Source organism: Nelumbo nucifera, chromosome 7 (genome assembly GCF_055504915.1).
Source record: "Nelumbo nucifera cultivar China Antique chromosome 7, China Antique-T2T, whole genome shotgun sequence".
Classification (NCBI taxonomy): domain Eukaryota; kingdom Viridiplantae; phylum Streptophyta; class Magnoliopsida; order Proteales; family Nelumbonaceae; genus Nelumbo; species Nelumbo nucifera.
In genome coordinates this window covers 33,331,574-33,349,388 of record NC_142655.1, presented here as the reverse complement: position 1 = coordinate 33,349,388, position 17,815 = coordinate 33,331,574, and the positions used below count along the sequence as shown (strand labels likewise).

The window sequence follows — 17,815 nt, the reverse complement described above, 5'->3', positions numbered from 1 at the left end:
CTGGTCCAATTAAAGAGACTCATCTAGGGCTGAGTTGTTGGAAGTTCTACACAGATTAAGACTGGGTGAAATATCAACTATGAGATGTAATGGTAGAACTGTAGAAGGTGACTATGGGTTGTAGTCTGATGGTTTGAAAAAAAGCATACACTAATGGTAATTGTAGAGAAGATGGGCCGAATGGCCCATAGGCTGTTTATCCTTCTTTATCCTTTTATGTTCTTTGCTGTAATGGGCCTTAATCTGGGCCCTTATTTTTCTTATGTTATGTTTTTTAATTTTATGCCCAAACAGGGGCCTCTCTATAAATTACAAAAGTTTAACTTAATGAAATAGGATTAGGGGTGTAAGAGGAGATTATGTTCGAAAATCTCTCTTTGAACCCTAGTTGCCGCCACCTTCTTCTTCCTCTTCTCTCTTCTTGAAACCTGATTTCTGCAACTTTCTATTGATTTTTTGCAACACTTTAAACAGTCCTTTCATTTCAAAAGGCTGTTTTTCTTCTTCGTATCAAAGCAAGCTCGTCTTCTTCTCTTTTCACCTTTTTTCTCCCATACACAATGTGTACGGAGAACTGAATCGGATGAATAGTTAAAGAAACCTGTTTCTGCCTAGTTGTTAGTGGTTTTTGGAGAGAAGGGGACTGGTTTTGTTGTCCTCCTGACAGATTCAAGTGTGTTGCCCAAAACCCTAATTTTCTGAAAAAATTTGATTACGGGCCCCATAGGGAGTTTGACCTGGGCACTCAGTGACTAATAGTCTTCTTTTCCTTCATCTTGAAGTTCGATTCAAGTGGATTGGTGTTTTGGAAGTCTACAAGGTGCGGCTGAGATTTCTCTATTTGTTCGGGGTTCCGGGTGTGACATAGGTAGCAGGTACAACATAGGTTTTCTTCTATCTTCATTTATTGTTATTTGAAGTTGTGGATGAATTCAGCAAAGGAAATTTGGGATAGTGTTGTTGAAACCTATTCCCAAGGCTTACAAGCTAAGGAGTGATGTGAAGAATTTGAGACAGGGGGAGAAACCTTTAGCTGTTTATTTCTCAATATTGAAGTCTCTATGGCAAGAAATTGATTTGATAGAAGTTGTAGCCTGAGACATCACTAATGATGTTGAGACCTACAAGAAACTTGTTGAGAGAAATAGGGTGTTTGAGTTTTTGATAGGGCTGAATCTAGAGTATGACATCACAAAGCAAAATATCTTATCCAAGGATAGTGTTTCACTGTCTCAAGCCTATGCCTTGGTAAGTAGTGAAGAAAGCAGGAGACTTGTCCAGGTTCAAAGGGCTGGTCTAAATGACCACTTTTGCTAATATGGGAGTAAAACCTAAGGGAGTTACAAGAACTCCAAGTGGCTCAGGGAAGAAAGAAATTATTTGTGAGTATTGTAAAAAACCAAAACACACTAAAGACAAGTTTTGGAAATTGCATCCTAAGCTTCTTCCTCTTCGGTTTCAAAAGAAGTCTAATTATATGGCAGGGAGTGCCAATATTGTTGTTGGTCCAGATAATGACAGATGCCTAACTGAAGAGGAGACTACTAGTGAGCTTAGCAGCTATGAAGGCAAAGTATGAGAAGTTTGGAAGGATGATTAATCACCTAGAGGGTGTGGCCTCTTCTTCCAACCCTCCAGGAAATTCAACCTCTTCTGCATTTGCTCATTCAGGTATACGGGCTTCTACCAATCATGCAACTATTTCAAGTAACCGTAGGATCCCTTGGATTATTGATTCTGGTGCTTCTGATCATATGACCAGCCTTTCCACTTTGTTTGTTTCTTATGATTTACTTCATGGTCGTGACAAAATCACCCTAGTCGATGACTCTCTTGCTCCTATCCCCGACAAGGGAACCATCAAGGCTACAGAATCCTTTGTACTTCCTTCTACACTTCATGTACCCAAGCTAAATACAAATTTGTTATCTGTAAGTAGCCTAACTAAGTCTTTGAACTGTTGTGTAACCTTCTTTCCTTCCTACTGTGTTTTTCAGGATCTGGAGTCTTAGAAAGTGATTGGGAGTAGCCATGAGGCAAATAGAATATATCTGTTGGACACTCCTAGATAGAGCCATGAACAACCTGGAAAAGCTACTTTTGGATCTACATCTACAGAGTCTATCAGTCGAGTCATGTTATGTCATTTTTGTTTGGGTCATCTTTCTTTTTCTGCATTAAGTCATTTATTCCCATAACTGTTTAAGGGAATTAGTCTGTCCAGTCTTCATTATGAGTCTTGTGAGTTGTCAAAACATTGTAGATCTTGTTCTCCATTCCATATTGTGCACTCTGATGTGTGGGGGCCTAACCACTTACCTTCTATGGGTGGCTACAAATATTTTATCTTGTTCATTGATGATTTTTCACGGTTCACTTAGATATTTTTTATGAAGTCCCATGATGAAGTTCCCAAACTTGAGAGGCAATTCTATGAATTTGTTCTAATCCAGTTTGATACTAGAATTAAAATTTTCAGATTCAACAATGCAAAAGAATACTTTGAGAAAAACATGACCTGCTATATCACTGACTTGGGGGTTATTCACTAAAGCTCCTGTGTTAGGACACCAGAACATAATGGAGTTGCTGAAAGAAAAAATCGACATATTGTTGAAGTTGCAAGAAGTATCATATTTTCCTCACATGTCCTTACAAAATTTCGGGGTGATGATGTTCTTACTAAAACCTACCTAATCAACCGTATGCCATCCAGGGTTTTTGGGGTTCAAGTCTCCCTTCAGTCTTCTTCATCCAGGCAAGGACCTTTTTCCTATTCCACTCTATGTTTTTGGCTGCACTTGTTATGTACATATCCCAAGTGTCCAGAGACATAAATTTGAACCAAAAGCCCGCAAGTGTATCTTCCTTGGTTATTCCCCCACACAAAAGGGTTATTGTTGTTTTGATCCGAAGAATGGAACTCGATATGTCTCAATGGATGTCATCACTTCTGAAGGACAGTTAGCTGATTTCCTCACCAAGGGCATTCCCAAGGCTAAACTTCAGCATGATACTGAAAAGCTTGGCATGATTGACATCTATGCTCAGCTTGAGGGGGAGTGTAGAGAAGATAGGCCGAATGGCCCATAAGCTGTTTATCCTTCTTTATCTTTTTTTGTTCTTTGCTGTAATAGACCTTAATTTGGGCCCTTATTTTTCTTATGTTATGTTTTTTAATTTTATGCCCAACCAGGGGCCTCTCTGTAAATTACATAAGTTTAACTTAATGAAATGGTATTAGGGGTGTAAGAGGAAAATATGTTCGAAAATCTCTCTGAACCCTAGTTGCCACCACCTTCTTCTTCCTCTTCTCTCTTCTTGAAACCTGATTTCTGCTACTTTCTGTTGATTCTCTGCAACATTTTAAACAGTCCTTTCATTTCAAAAGGCTGTTTTTCTTCTGTAATATAAACATTTAACAAGAGAAGCAAGGATCTTGACATAGGGAGCTGATAACAACATTAACTTGGATCAACAGTTCTATGAATGCTATGGCTGATCCATTGGCAAAAGAAGGAATTACCAAGACTGAAGTAATTTGGGGAGTGACTTCCTAGGAGTGTAACCTGTAACTTAAGCAAATGTGAAAAAAGAGTTTCAGTAGCTGGGCTAACTTATGCTGTAGGGGGTGCTTGCGGTACAATCCAGATTTTACATCCTTTTTTCTAACCTTAAAATTCTGTAACATTACTGCTAAAAAAATAGTGTACACTCAGCCTTCTATCATTATAATTATAATAGAAGGTAAAAATCAAAAAAAACCCTGCAGGTATACATCAATAGTGAAGATGCGTTTTCCTTCTACTCATAACAGAAAAGCATAAAAGCAATTACAAGAACTTGAGAGCAGAATATGAATCTGGTTTATGGAAGCAGAGGAATTGTTTGTTCACGCTTATCTTCATGGTAACAATTTTTGTAACCAAATCCATCATTTCAAGCATCATAAAATAGTAAGTGCCATCAACGAATTATTTATCAAGAAATACCTTCAGGTTGCTCAGCATCTTAACAGTTGCAGGATTAAAATATAACTGCATAAGGTAACAACATGATTAAAATTCATGAAACAATGAATAAGGCAAAAAGGTAAGTATAGATCAAAACTTCATAAATCACAGAAAAAGCACATAACCTTTTTTATTGAGTCAAACAATAATACAAACCATAAATGGATGATTTCAAAAAGTGGAAAAAAAATAATAAATGGAAACCACATATGAGATGTACATATGGATTATACCTGCATGATGAATTTTAGATAGTTATTGATAGCATACAGAAGAGCTGGAACAGCAAGAAGAACATTGTTGCGAGCTGCCTGCAAGAAACAGACATTTTAGTATTAATTATTAAATATAATAATAAAAAAGTATAAATAAAAAAATTAATACAATATAATTACAGTAATAATAAAACATTAAGAATGAAATAATAAAATAGTATGAAAGTAATAATAAGATAATAATAGTAAAATAAGAGTATATTAATCATTAATATAATCATAAAATATTCATCAAATAATGATACTATAATAAAATATTAGAAAATTAATAATAAAAACCAAAGATATTATTTATTTAATAATAATCATAATAACTAAGTACAATTAAAATATTATTACATTATAATTAAATTAATAACAAAAATACTAATATATTATTTTAATAAAACTAATACAATATTAATAACTAATAAGAAAATAATAATAAAATAATAAATTATTAATAAAAATATTATCAAAGTAATAATAATATAATAACATATTAATAAAATATTCATAAATTATTGATAAATACTAAGATATTGATTATTAAACACTAATAAAATAATAAGAACAAAATAATAAAAAAGCAAAAGAAAATATTTATTAAATAATAAGAATTAAGAAGAAATAAAATGTTAATATAATATAATTAAATTAATAAAAAAATAATATATTAATTAATTTTAAAATGATAAAAAAAATAATAGAAATTAATAAAATATTAATAAATTAATAAAATATTAATGTAATAATAAAATAATAATATATTAACAAAAAATACATACACTAATGATAAATACTAAGATATTAATTATTAAATAATAATAACAAAGAACTAATAAAACAATAATTATATTTTGATAGAATATTAATTAAATAATAATAAAATAATAAACAAACTAATACAAAATTGAAAATTTTTAGTTGATTCCAGTTCCAACTCCCAATGAACCAAACAGCAATAATCGTAATCCAATTCCGATTCCTAATTGAACCAAATAGACATCAAGAATAGGTCATTCCGATTCCGGTTCCGGGGAATTTCAATTCCAATTCCAATTCTAGTCCTATCCTGTCCGCGGACCAAATGGACCCTTAAGTTATAGAGCCTTGGACACAACTCATAAAGCTTTCCACACCAAGCAAATTATCTTCCCAAAATTCAAACTTGACTCACTCCCGACTTTCCAAGAAAGAAACGGCTGAATCAATGAATTGGATTTCATAATCCCTTTCCAAATGCTCACCCTATAAGAAGATCTTACCTCCTTCACATCCCACCCAAAGTTTACTACTCCATACTTGCAAGCAACCACCCTTCTCCAAAGGGCTTCCCTCTCCCTACCAAATCTCCAAAACCATTTCCCCAACAAAGCCTTGTTAAAAATTCCCACCCTTTTCACTCCCAATCCCCCATCTTTCTTGGCCCAACATTAGGGGTGGCCACGAGCCAAACCTTTCACGAGCTATTCGAACTTGGCTCGTGAAAAGCTTGGCTCGGCTCGGTTTAAACTGAGCTTCGCCAAATTCGAGCTTGATATATAGGCTTGTTTGCTAATCGAACTGAGCTCAAGCCCAATGAAGCTCGGCTCATGAGGCTCGCGAGCCTAGTATTAAATAAATAATTTTTATTATATATACATACATATAATTTTATTATATGTATACATACATATGTACATATAATAAATACTTTTTTATTATATATATATATATATTAATATTTATATTAATATAGTATTTTTATTTTTATGTATAATAGTAAATAATTTTTATAATTCTTAAATTTTTGTCAAACAATTAAAAAAATAATAATTTTATACATATAATTTTTATTTTTCAAAAAAACTTGGCTTATAGTCGAGCTTGGGCCGAGCCAAGCTCGAATTCAAGTCTCTAGCTCGAATCGAGCTCGAGCTTGATACTATTCCTGCAAGTCGAGCTCGAATAGCCAAGTATTCGGCTCAGCTCGGCTCGAATCCATCCTTGCCCAACATACCAAGTACCATCCAACCAAGTGATATTTCTTTTTCTCCACCTTTATATTCCATAGAAAGTCCCTTTGAAGCCTTCCAATTTCTTCCATCACCTAAGTTGGAGCCTTTAGGAGAAACAAATAGTAAATTGGAAAATTAGAAAGAACACTCTTTCTACGAGTGATTGCCCCATCAAAGGACAAATATTTACTTTTCCAACCTGCCAATCTTTGTCCAATTCAATCTAAGACAAGTTGCCAAGTATATGGAGCAGCTGGCCTAGCCCCGATGGGTAGCCCAAGATACGAAAAAGGGAAATCCCCAATAAGGCAACCCAAAGCCCTAGCACATTCATCTAAAATAGATTGTTGAATATCTCCAACCCCAATCATCACACTTTTACTAAGATTGATTTTTAAACCCAAAAGCAATTGAAAACTTTCAAGAATATCTCTGATATTATAAGCTTGCTCCACAGATGCATCCATGAAAATCAAGGTATCATCAGCATATTGGAGATGAGAAAGTCATCCTCCCATTTCCAAGATTGAAACCAGCCAGCAGCTCCTAAATCACCCCTCTATCCACCAACTTACTTAACACCTCCACCACTAAAACAAAAGCATAGGGGAGAGAGGATACCCTTGTCTCAATCCCCTCGATGTGTCAAAGAATTTTGTTGAAACTCCATTCACCAAAACTGAAAAGGACACCAATGAAATGCAATGCAAACATCTAGCTTCTCCATTTCTCCCGAAAGCCCATCCTCCTTATAACTTCTTCCAAAAAACCACATTCTACATGATCATACACCTTTTCCAAATCAATTTTGCAAATCACTCAACCTTCCCCACTTCTCATTCTTGCATCTACACATTCACAAGCAATCAAGACCCCATCCAAAATCTGACACCCATGAACAAATGCTATTTGAGTAGGATCCACCACCAAATGAAGTACCTCATTCAGCTTTGCAGATAACACCTTGGCAATAATTTTATATGGGCTTGAAATAAGGCCTATTGACCTTAAATCCCTCACCCTGGCTGCATTACCTTCGGAATAAGAGAAGTGAAGGTTACATTTGCCAACTTTTCAATCTTCTTCTCCACCCATAACTCCCTAAACATCTTCAATAACTCTTTTTTTATGATATTCCAACACATCTTATAAAAGACGATATTGAAACAATCTAGCTTAGGCACCTTCTCCCCCCTCATTTTCTTAACCACATTCCACACCTCTTCCTCCTCAAATTCTCTCTCCAACCGCACCTTTACCTCCCCCTCCTTCCCTAACCTTTTTCCAGACTCAGGCCCTCCCCTTCCTTCCCCTCTTCACCTCCTCCTTTAGGATTTTTGAAGTTAAAAGGACTAACCTGGTTATCCCAACCAAGAGATTCTTCCTCACAATACTCATCTTGAGCTTGACCAATTACCTCTTTCTCAGTCTTGCCTCTTGTTTCATTTTCTTGAGCCCTCGCATCCGTCGTTACTCCCGATCCCCCCTCCTCTGCTCCTTTTTCGTCGTCCTCAAGTCTCTCGAACACAATCCTCTCCTCCGTTCTTAACAAGCCACCACGGTCCTTCTCTCCTTCGTTGTCATCTTCCTTCCAACTTGATGAATTATCCAAACCACTCCTCTGTTCAAAGGTTTCCCAAGCTCTTCGGAATTTGTTTCTATGCCATTGCAGCCTATTATGATTCGGCCTGCCCTTGAGTTCTGTTAGTCTGATAACAGCCAAGAAGAGAGAGAGAGAAAAGAGGAGAAAAGGAGAGAAGAAAAGTCTGGTTCGAATGAGAGAAAAAATTCCCTGCCAGACATGTTTTATATTACTAACATAATGGAAAAGACACATGCGCCCTTACTTAAGTGAGGGACACTAGTTCTAATATAATATTACAGATCAGCAACCTCAACATAAGTATAAAGACAGAAATACCCCTACATACTCGACACTAACACTCCCCCTCAAGCTGGTGACTATATATCATATAATCCCATCTTGTTACATATGTAGTCCACTCTTCCCCGACTCAACCCTTTAGTAAATAAGTCTGCCCACTGGTTCCCTGTGTTAACATATGAAGTGTCCATCACTCCATTCAGCACCTTCTCTCTCACAAAGTGACAGTCAACCTCTATATGCTTGGTTCTTTCATGAAACACCGAATTAGAAGACATATTAACTGCAGCCTGATTGTCACAGTAGAGCTTCATTGGAGTGTTAACATTGTATCCTATCTCCTGTAGAAGGTTCCTTAGCCACACTAATTCACAAGTAGTATGTATCATAGCTCTATGTTCTACCTCTGCACTACTCCTCGCCATGACTGTCTGCTTCTTACTTTTCCATGTCACCAGATTACCCCCAAGAAAAGTGCAATAGCCTGTGGTAGACCTCCTATCATACATAGAACCAGCCCAGTCAGCATCAGTATATCCTTTTATTTCAAGTTTTCCACCACTTTTGTATATCAAACCACGACCAGGAACCCCTTTTAAATACCTCACAATTCTTAGAACCGCATCCCAATGAGGAACTAGAGGTTTCAGCATGAACTGACTTACCACACTAACCGCAAATGAAATATCTAGCCGAGTAATGGTTAGGTAGTTTAGTTTACCTACAAGTCACTAGTATCTGCCAAAGTCTTCAAACACTTCACCCATATCACTGCTCAGCTTATTATTTGTTTCCATAGGTGTTTCAACTGGTTAGCACCTAACAAACATGTTTCCTCCAGCAAATCAAGCACATAGTGAATGGGGAATGACCATCAAGGATAGACGTGGGCATCCGATTAATCAAGAAGCAAGAAGTAAGCACCACATCACTCCAAAAGGGTTTGAGAACATTCATGTGATGCATGAGGGATCGAGCTGTTTCCAAAAGATGACGATTCTTTCTCTCAGCCACCCAGGTACATGAGGTCTGATGTATAATGCCATGTTGTTCCAAGTATTCTTGAAATGATGAAGAGAAATATTCACGGCCATTATCAGGACGAAAAATTTTAATGTGAACACCAAATTGGTTGCAAATCTCAGCATAAAATTTTTGGAAGATGGTAAACAATTCACTCCTTCCATTCATTAAATAGAAGCCACGTCATCCTTGAATAATCATCGACAAAAATGACAAAATATCTCTATCCATTGTATGAAATCACTTTATAAGGACCCCAAACATCTGAATGAACCAAAGAAAAAAGACTCAACACACGATTATCAACCCTAGGACTAAAGGGAACACGATTATGTTTCCCCAACTGACACAACTCACAATCTAAAACAAAAAAATGACTCAACGAAGGAACCAAAAACTTCAAAACTTTCAGTGAAGGATGACCAAATCGGCAGTGCCACTGGAGAGGAGAGAGAGAGATGACTGGAGAGTTGTTGATGTTCTTCCATCACCGTCAAGATAATACAATCCACCAGCTTCATGCCCTCCACCAATCTTCATCCCCGTCTTGAGATCCTAAAAAACACACAAAGAAGGGTAAAAAGTAATAGAGCAATTGAGTGACTTGGTCAACTTACTAACAGACATAAGGTTAAACGGAAATTTAGGGACATACAAAACTAAGGATAAAGATAAGGGGGTCCTATTAACATTGCCAACACCACAAATGGAGGATGTGGAACCATTAGCAAGGTAACAGATTGTGATGTTGAGCAATGAGAGAGGGAAGAAAACACACCTGGAGTTTCAGTCATGTGATCAGAGGCTCCAGAGTCAATAATCCAGGGATTGGGTGTGGATGCCAAACAAGCCATACCTAAGTGTGCCAAAGTAGCCGTGCTCTGCTAAGATGTGGATTGGACAAACCTCTCATACTCATCACGGGGAACACTCACCATCTCCTTCCTGGGAACATCTGTGGATGTAGGAAGCATCTGATCAGTTGAACGACTCTCCTGTCTGAAACTGGTGTCACTAGTCATGCCATGATTGGCCCAAGTTGAGGGTGGACCATGCAAGTCATAGCAATAATTAATGGTATGTCCATCCATAACACAATGAGTACATCTCCTCGGACCCGAGCCACGTCCTCTACCACGGGCTCCCCCTGAATCTCTACCTCCAGTACGACCACCGCCACGGTTATATCTAGGTCCACCACCACCACTCAGGCCATATACCGGACCACTGCTACCACTATGGCCAAATTGAGCTCCCCGAGCTCCACCTCTAACAACATGGCCCCTTGATACTATAAAGGCTGATCTATCAGAAACGTTAGAGTTCTCAGTAGATCCAATTGTTGAAGTCCTCCAAAGTCGAGCAAACACCTCTTCTAAGGAAGGGAGAGCTGACTCTCCTAGTATCTGAGCCCGCACTAGTTCATACTCAGATTTCAGCCCCACCAAAAATCGAGTCACATCAAGTTGTTCTCTTTGTTGTTGCTAAATCTTGACATCAGAAGTGAGGAGGTGATAAACATTCAACTCATTACGAATGTTTCTCATACTAGCATAGTACTCCTCAAAACTTTGATTGCCCAGTTGCAGATTAAAGTATTCCTGATACAGCCGATATACTCTGGTTGTATTGTCTTCACCATAATACAACTTCTTAGAACATGAAATTTACACTAATCTTGGGTTCTATATTGTTCCATAACCACATGATAATTTGTGCATCCTCTTGTTCCCAGTCACCATACTCATGAGAATCAGTGGAGGGTTTCTCCTCCCTTATGTGTTTCACCTTCTTCTTTGCCTTCAGAAAAACTTCTACAGATTTAGCACAAGGTACATAATTCTCTCCATTCAATTTAATGGAGGTCATTTGAACATTCAGGTAGTCAGTAGGTATCATCACATTAGATTTGCTATCATTGCTATCTCCCATTGCTGAATTCTGTTATTACTGAATTTGCCACACTGCACACTACTTGATCACACTAATCACACTGGTTTCAGCACTTGTAATTGTTGAAGATTGCACTCTTTACACCATAAACCCTACCCCACGACTACCTGAGATCTCACCACACTATATGAGGACCACTCCCCCTTCGAATCACACTAAAAAACAGCATAAACCCTAGCACACTACAATCTGAAATCCCACCATACAATCTGAAACATACATCCTATTTGATTCATAACAAAAATATGCATAGAAATCTTACCTCATCACCCGAAAAACAAACCACACAAAAAGAAATCAGAACACACAAGACACCCACTGCACCACACGAATCAGCCCTCTTCTCTTCATCGATTAGGGGAGGGCTTCTTAGAAACCACAACAACCGACCATGAACAGCACAACAAGAGGCATAGAGGCCTCCAAGGGAAGAGGGTGACCACTACTTTTCAGCCCTTTCCCTTATCTCCAATCAATGGCAGAGAAATCAAGAGAAACCCTAGACTAAGTGCGCAGAAAACAGAAATCTGGGCAGATCCGAGTTGCTTAGTTGTGCTCTGATACCATATTATGATTCGGCCTGCCCTTGAGTTTTGTTAGTCTAATAACAGCCAAGAAGAGAGAAGAAGTGTTGAGTTGGGCCTAGTTGTTTTTTATTCTTATTTTAAGCTATTTAATTAGGAAGTTGTTGGGCTTTAGGCCCATTAGTTTATGTTTTTAAGTTGTGACTGTTCAGCAACATTAGTAGCCGCCCTACTAAGGGCATCATTGTAATATCTCATCCTTTAAGTTAAGTATAAATATAATGAGGGGTTGGCGGCTATGGTTAATTCAAGAATCCTGGTTGACTTCCTACTCTTTTCTCCCTCTCTTTTCTTCTCTACTACTGAAATCTTTATCTTCCTCCCCTTTTCCTTTCACAAGAAATTCAATTAAATCTACAATTAGTGATTTCTACTTGGTATCAAAGCAGGCCAAAGGTTCCTTGAGTTGTTTCCTCATGTAGCCCTAGATCGGCCGACTGCATGGTGATTTAAGAAGGCTGATTGAAGTTCTCAGGTAAGCCCAGATTTTGGATTTTTTGGTTAATCTGTGTGCCCCGTAGCTGGTCTAGGGTTTCTCATCAAAATCAAGAAAAAATGGAGAAAGGGTTAGAATCTTGTTTCTGTTGGACTCTTCAAATTTTGACCTAGGAAGTGGTGCCCTAATTTTTTAGGGTTCCTTGGAGTTTTCTATAAGGAGCGGTTCAAGTCCTGCCAGATTTAGAGGCTTCTAAAGATAGTGGCTGTCTCTTCTCTCTCTTCTCTCGTCCCACAGAAAAGGAATCTTTTGTGGGAAGACAGTCTAGGACACCAAAAAGGTGTTGTTAGTTCCAGAAGTGTTTCGTTTGATCTTGTTACATATTTCAGTTATTTTCTTTACATTTTTTGAGAAGCATGGAGGGTCACGGAGTTGAAAATAAGCCCGAGAGTGAAATGGGACCAGTGAGAGGAGGTGCTAGAGACCTTTTCGGGACTGGGACCATTACTACAGTTAGGTTGGATGGTGCAAATTACTTAGAATGGTCACAATATGCAAAGATGGCCATTGGTGCTCGTGGGAAATTAGGGTATATCACTGGTGAGGAAGTGAAACCCGACACTAGCAACTCCCGGTGGGTACAGGAAAATTATATGGTGATGACTTGGTTGTGTAATTCCATATTGCCCCATATAGGTAAAAATTTTTTTATGGGCAAATACAGCTAAGGAAATATGAGATGGGGTTGCAGAAACCTATTCACAGAGGGAGAATGTTGTTATGGCTTATCAGTTAAGAAATCAGATTATTTCTACAAGGCAGGGAGATAGACCTGTTGCAGCCTATTTTTCAGCCCTTAAAACCTTATGGCAGGAGATTGACCATTTAGAGACATTTGCTTGGGAAACCACTAAGGATGCAGCTACCTATCATAAACATCTAGAGAAGTATAGGGTGTTTGAATTTCTTGCTGGCCTTAATCCTGAGTATGATACTGCAAGACAGCATCTTCTTTCCAGGGACAGTGTTACCCTCTCCCAAGCATATGCCTTTGTGTCAGGGGAGGAGAGTAGGAGAGATGTGATGATGAAAAACCTTGTTTCTGATCAGTCTGCCATGGTGAGTACCGTGAAACCTAAACAAAGAGGACAATTGGGAGTGGTCGTGAAGTGAATGGGATCTACCTCCTAGATGTTCTTCCTCCTCATCAAAGTCATCATGTCAGTAGGGATAGTGAGTCAGGGTCTATGGGTCAAATTATGCTTTGGCATAATCATTTGGGCCATTTACCTTTTTCTTCTTTGAGTCTTTTGTTTCCAAAACTTTTTGAGTCTGTTAGTTTGTCAAGTCTGGAGTGTGAAGGTTGTCAACTTGGAAAGCATTGTAGACATTCATTTAAACCTAGTAATAAAAGGTGTTCTTCTTCTTTTGATGTTATTCATTCTGATGTGTGGGGACCTTACCATGTTCCTTCTATGGAGTTTATCGATATTTTCTCTTATTTGTGGATGATTTCTCACGATACTCTTGGATTTACCTGATGAGATCCCGCGATGAAGTACCATCCTTGGTGAGGCAATTTCATCAGATGGTGCTAACACAGTTTGGAACAAGAATAAAGGTGTCCAGATTAGACAATGCTAGGGAATATTTTGAAAAACACCTTACTTCATATCTGTTAGAATATGGTGTTTTCCATCAAAGCAGTTGCCCTACAGCCCACAACAGAATGGTGTTGCAGAAAGGAAGAACAGACACATTGTTGAGATTGCAAGAAGCATGATGAGCACATCTACAGTTCCAGTTTGGTTTTGGGGTGGTGCAGTTCTCACAACAGTATATCTGATTAACGGGGTGCCCTCTCGTATACTTGGATTCAACACCCCATTCAGTCTCCTTTTTCCTAAGGAGGAGATGTTTCATATTCCTCTCAGGGTGTTTGGGTGTGTCCGCTTTGCACATGTCCTTGGTCCTCACCGCTCAAAGCTTGATCCCAAGGCAAAGAAGTGTGTCTTCATTGGATATGCAGAAAATCAGAAAGGGTATTGCTGCTATGATCCAGTCTCTAGGAGCCGGCATGTTACCGTGGATGTCACTTTTTTTGAATCCACATACTTCTTTTCAAAGAATCCTTCTCAGGGGGAGTGTTTTAGGGAAGTGAGTCAGCAGTCTATTCCTCTCCCAGTTCCAGTCCCTGTGTCTACTCCTGTGCTTGACCATCCTGTGTCACCTACCTTACCACCTCCTTTGCGTCCTGCTTCTCAACATTACTTACGACAAAGACTTCACAAGGAGATTGATTCCACTACAGCAGAACTCACATCACTTCCTGTCGATTCCTTGGAGACTCCAGATTCGACTGACATGGATTCAGGTATTCCTCTTGATCCCGCTACTGTTTCAATTCCCATTGATTCTACTAACCCAGTTACAAATAACCCTGATCTTCCTATTGCTCTCAAAAAAGGGAAGAGAAAGTGTACTGCTCATTGTATTTCACAGTAATTATCCTACAGTGGACTTTCTCCTTCCTACCGTGTTTTTCTTTCCTCCCTTGACTCAGTGTCTATACCCAAGGTGTTAGTGAGGCTCACTCCAAACCTGAGTGGAAGACAGCTATGCAAGAAAAGATGGCAGCTTTGATTAAGAATCAGACATGGGACATTGTGGATCTACCAGAAGGCAAGGAGACAGTTGGATGCAGATGGGTTTACATGGTAAAATATAAGGCAAATGGAAGTATAGAAAGGTACAAGGCAAGACTTATTGCAAAAGGGTACACACAGACCTATGGTGTTGATTACTTAGAGAGCTTTGCACCGATTGCAAAGATGACCTTTGTTCGGATACTTCTTTCTCTTGTTGCCTCATACTCTTGGCCCTTGTTTCAACTTGATATGAAGAATGCTTTCCTAAATGGGGATTTGCAAGAGGAAGTGTATATGAATCTTCCTGCTGGCTTTTACAGTGATACTGAATAGGAAAAGGTATGCAGGCTTAAGAAGTCACTTTATGGCTTGAAACAATCTCCCAGAGCATGGTTTGACAGATTCAGAATTGATTGCTTTTGGATACACTTAGATTCAATCCGATCATACCTTGTTTGTGAAGCGAAGGGGATCTTTGGTGTCAGTCCTAATTGTTTATATGGATGATATTGTTGTCACGGGGAATGACCTAAGTGAGATTGTGTTGGAACCCAAACACTCCCTTCGAGCCCAACTATGGGAGTGGAGCAGACCACCACCAATCAGCATTTCACTAAAAGGCAGAAAGGGTAGTGGGAACGCGGCAGAGCCTCCAGAGCTAGTTACACTCAGAACCTTCCAAAGTTAGTTACACTCAGAACCTTCCAAAGTTAGTTACACTGCCACTAGAAGATATTCTCTCCATGATTGCACACATGTAGGCCAGCTATATAAGGCCCTGATCATGTAATAAACAGTGTGAATGAATATCTCTTTACCTCTCTCTCTCTGAGTCATTCTTCTTCCTACCTTCCCCTCTCTTCTCTCCCTTCATCTTCTGCTTCAGGAGGTTAAGCCACCCTCGAAGGGGCTTCTGAGGTGAGCGGTAACTAATCAATTGGTATCAGAGCCAGGCTATCCAGATCACAGGCTTCAGGATGCCACAGACACGTTCCTCTACCATGGATGATAAAGTCGACCAGCTTGAGGGTGGATTCCACCAGGTGTTGAACGAACTCAGGGAACTCAAAGTGGTCGTCTCAAGCTTCACCTCTCAGCAACAATCCGGTGAGACCAGTCACCTAGCAGGAATGGAAGCCTCTGCTTCCAGCAGCCAAAGAACAGGGTATTACCCCACCAGAAAAGTCAATAAGATCAACTTTCCCAACTATTCCGGTGGAGATCCCATTCCTTGTATCTTTAGAGCAGAAAGATTTTTCGAATACCACGAAACACCCGCACACCAGCGTGTCTCCATCGCTTCCATTCATCTAGAAGGAGACGCGATCCTATGGCTCCAGTGGTATCGCCAAAATCATCCCCAGGTAACTTCGGGCAAAGTTCACTGAAGCTCTGTGCATCCGTTTTGGACCGACGGTGTTCGTGGACTACGACGAGCATATCACTCGATTGAAGCAGACTGGAACGGTAGCAGAGTACCAGCTCGAGTTCGAGCGAATGGCGACCAAGGTACATGGCTGACCGGAGAAGGCCTTAGTGGGATGTTTTGTGGGAGGCCTCAAAGAGGATATCCGCCTGGAGGTGAGGGCTCTCCGTCCAGTGATAATCATGGCTACGGTGGGATTGGCTCGCCTGCAAGAAGAAGAAAACGACAACCTACACAGAGCCAGCAAGCCGACCAACCCGAATGTGAGGACTCCTCCACGGGTCGATCAACAGCCCATGAAACAGGTTGGGGATCATCAGAAGCCCATCTTGCCCAGGCCCACTATGCCCTTCAAACGTCTATCATGAGCGGAGATGTAGGCCCGGCACGAGAAAGGCCTTTGTTATAACTGTGATGACAAGTTTGGGTCGGGCCATAAATGTCGGGTCCAGTGAGTGTTTTTCCTACAGACAGAGGAAGAGCCAGAAGAGGCAGAACCAGAGCACTTAAATGACTGTGAACTGATTCCAGACGGACCAGAACCTAACAGGGCCGAGATCTCCTTTCACGCCCTCATGGGCCTCAACTCTCTTCAGTCCATGCGAGTAGAAGGAAGATTGGTTGGCCGGACCGTGATGATTTTGATTGGCAGTGGCTCTACCCTGAATTTCATCACTTGTCGTTTGGCAAAGCAACTAGGTATGACTATACAACCCACTCCTCTCTTTTCAATCCATGTGGCTAATGGTTGTCAGATGTCATGTAATGGTGTATGTAAGAAGGAAAAAATCCTCATTTAGGGCCATAATTTCATGGTGGATCTCCACCCATTGGAATTCTCGGGGGCTGATATTATTTTGGGGGTTCATTGGTTGCGTGGCCTAGGTGCACTTTGTGATTGTGCCAAAATGACAATGGATTTTCACCAGGATGGCCAGACTTGTCATTTACAAGGGGTGCGTCCCCCTAGTCCCCAAGGTGACACTTTAGCCTCCATGGTACGGGCCTCCAAGGATGCTGGACAACCCTTATTTATGCACTTAGGCATTCGGCCCACAGTCCCAATTCTGGACAACCAGGGTTGTGTCCACCCCACAGGAGCCCAACACGAGGCCTTACGATCGATACTCGATCAGTTTGGTGACGTATTCAAAGAGCCGAACCAATTACCTCCACCTCGGGCTCATGATCATCAAATACCTCTCTTACCAGGTTCTAAACCGGCCAATGTGAGGCCATATAGATACCCTTACTTCCAGAAGCTGGAAATTGAGAATGCAGTGAGAGAGCTATTGGAAAAAGGGCATATACAGACCAGCACCAGCCCTTTTTCATTCCCGGTACTCCTAGTGAACAAGAAGGATGGTAGTTGGCGCTTTTGCGTAGATTACCGGGCCTTGAATCAGATTACAGTGAAGGACAAGTTTCCTACACCCCTCATTGATGAACTGTTGGACGAGTTAGGAGAGGCACGAGTATTCTCCAAATTAAACCAGTGGTCCGGGTATCATCAGATTCGGGTCCACCAGGCTGACATCCACAAGACGGCCTTTAGGACCCACGATGGCCATTATGAGTTTTTGGTTATGCCTT

At 39.9% G+C, this 17,815-nt stretch overlaps 1 protein-coding gene across 6 annotated transcripts in view; it reads right to left on the bottom strand.

Annotated features, from left to right (window-relative positions):
• Positions 1–17,815, bottom strand: part of LOC104598294 (CMP-sialic acid transporter 4-like) — a 91,602-nt gene that overhangs the window by 50,146 nt on the left and 23,641 nt on the right. For all 6 annotated transcript variants that reach the window (XR_735344.3, XM_019197948.2, XM_010260293.3 and 3 more), the window contains 2 exons: positions 4,247–4,324; positions 3,993–4,037 (listed from right to left, as the gene is read on the bottom strand). Coding sequence is in view for 5 of the 6 variants with exons in the window: in XM_019197948.2 (XP_019053493.1) it covers positions 3,993–4,037; positions 4,247–4,324 (123 nt within the window). In the remaining variant the exon portion in view is untranslated. The remainder of the gene's footprint in view (positions 1–3,992; positions 4,038–4,246; positions 4,325–17,815) is intronic.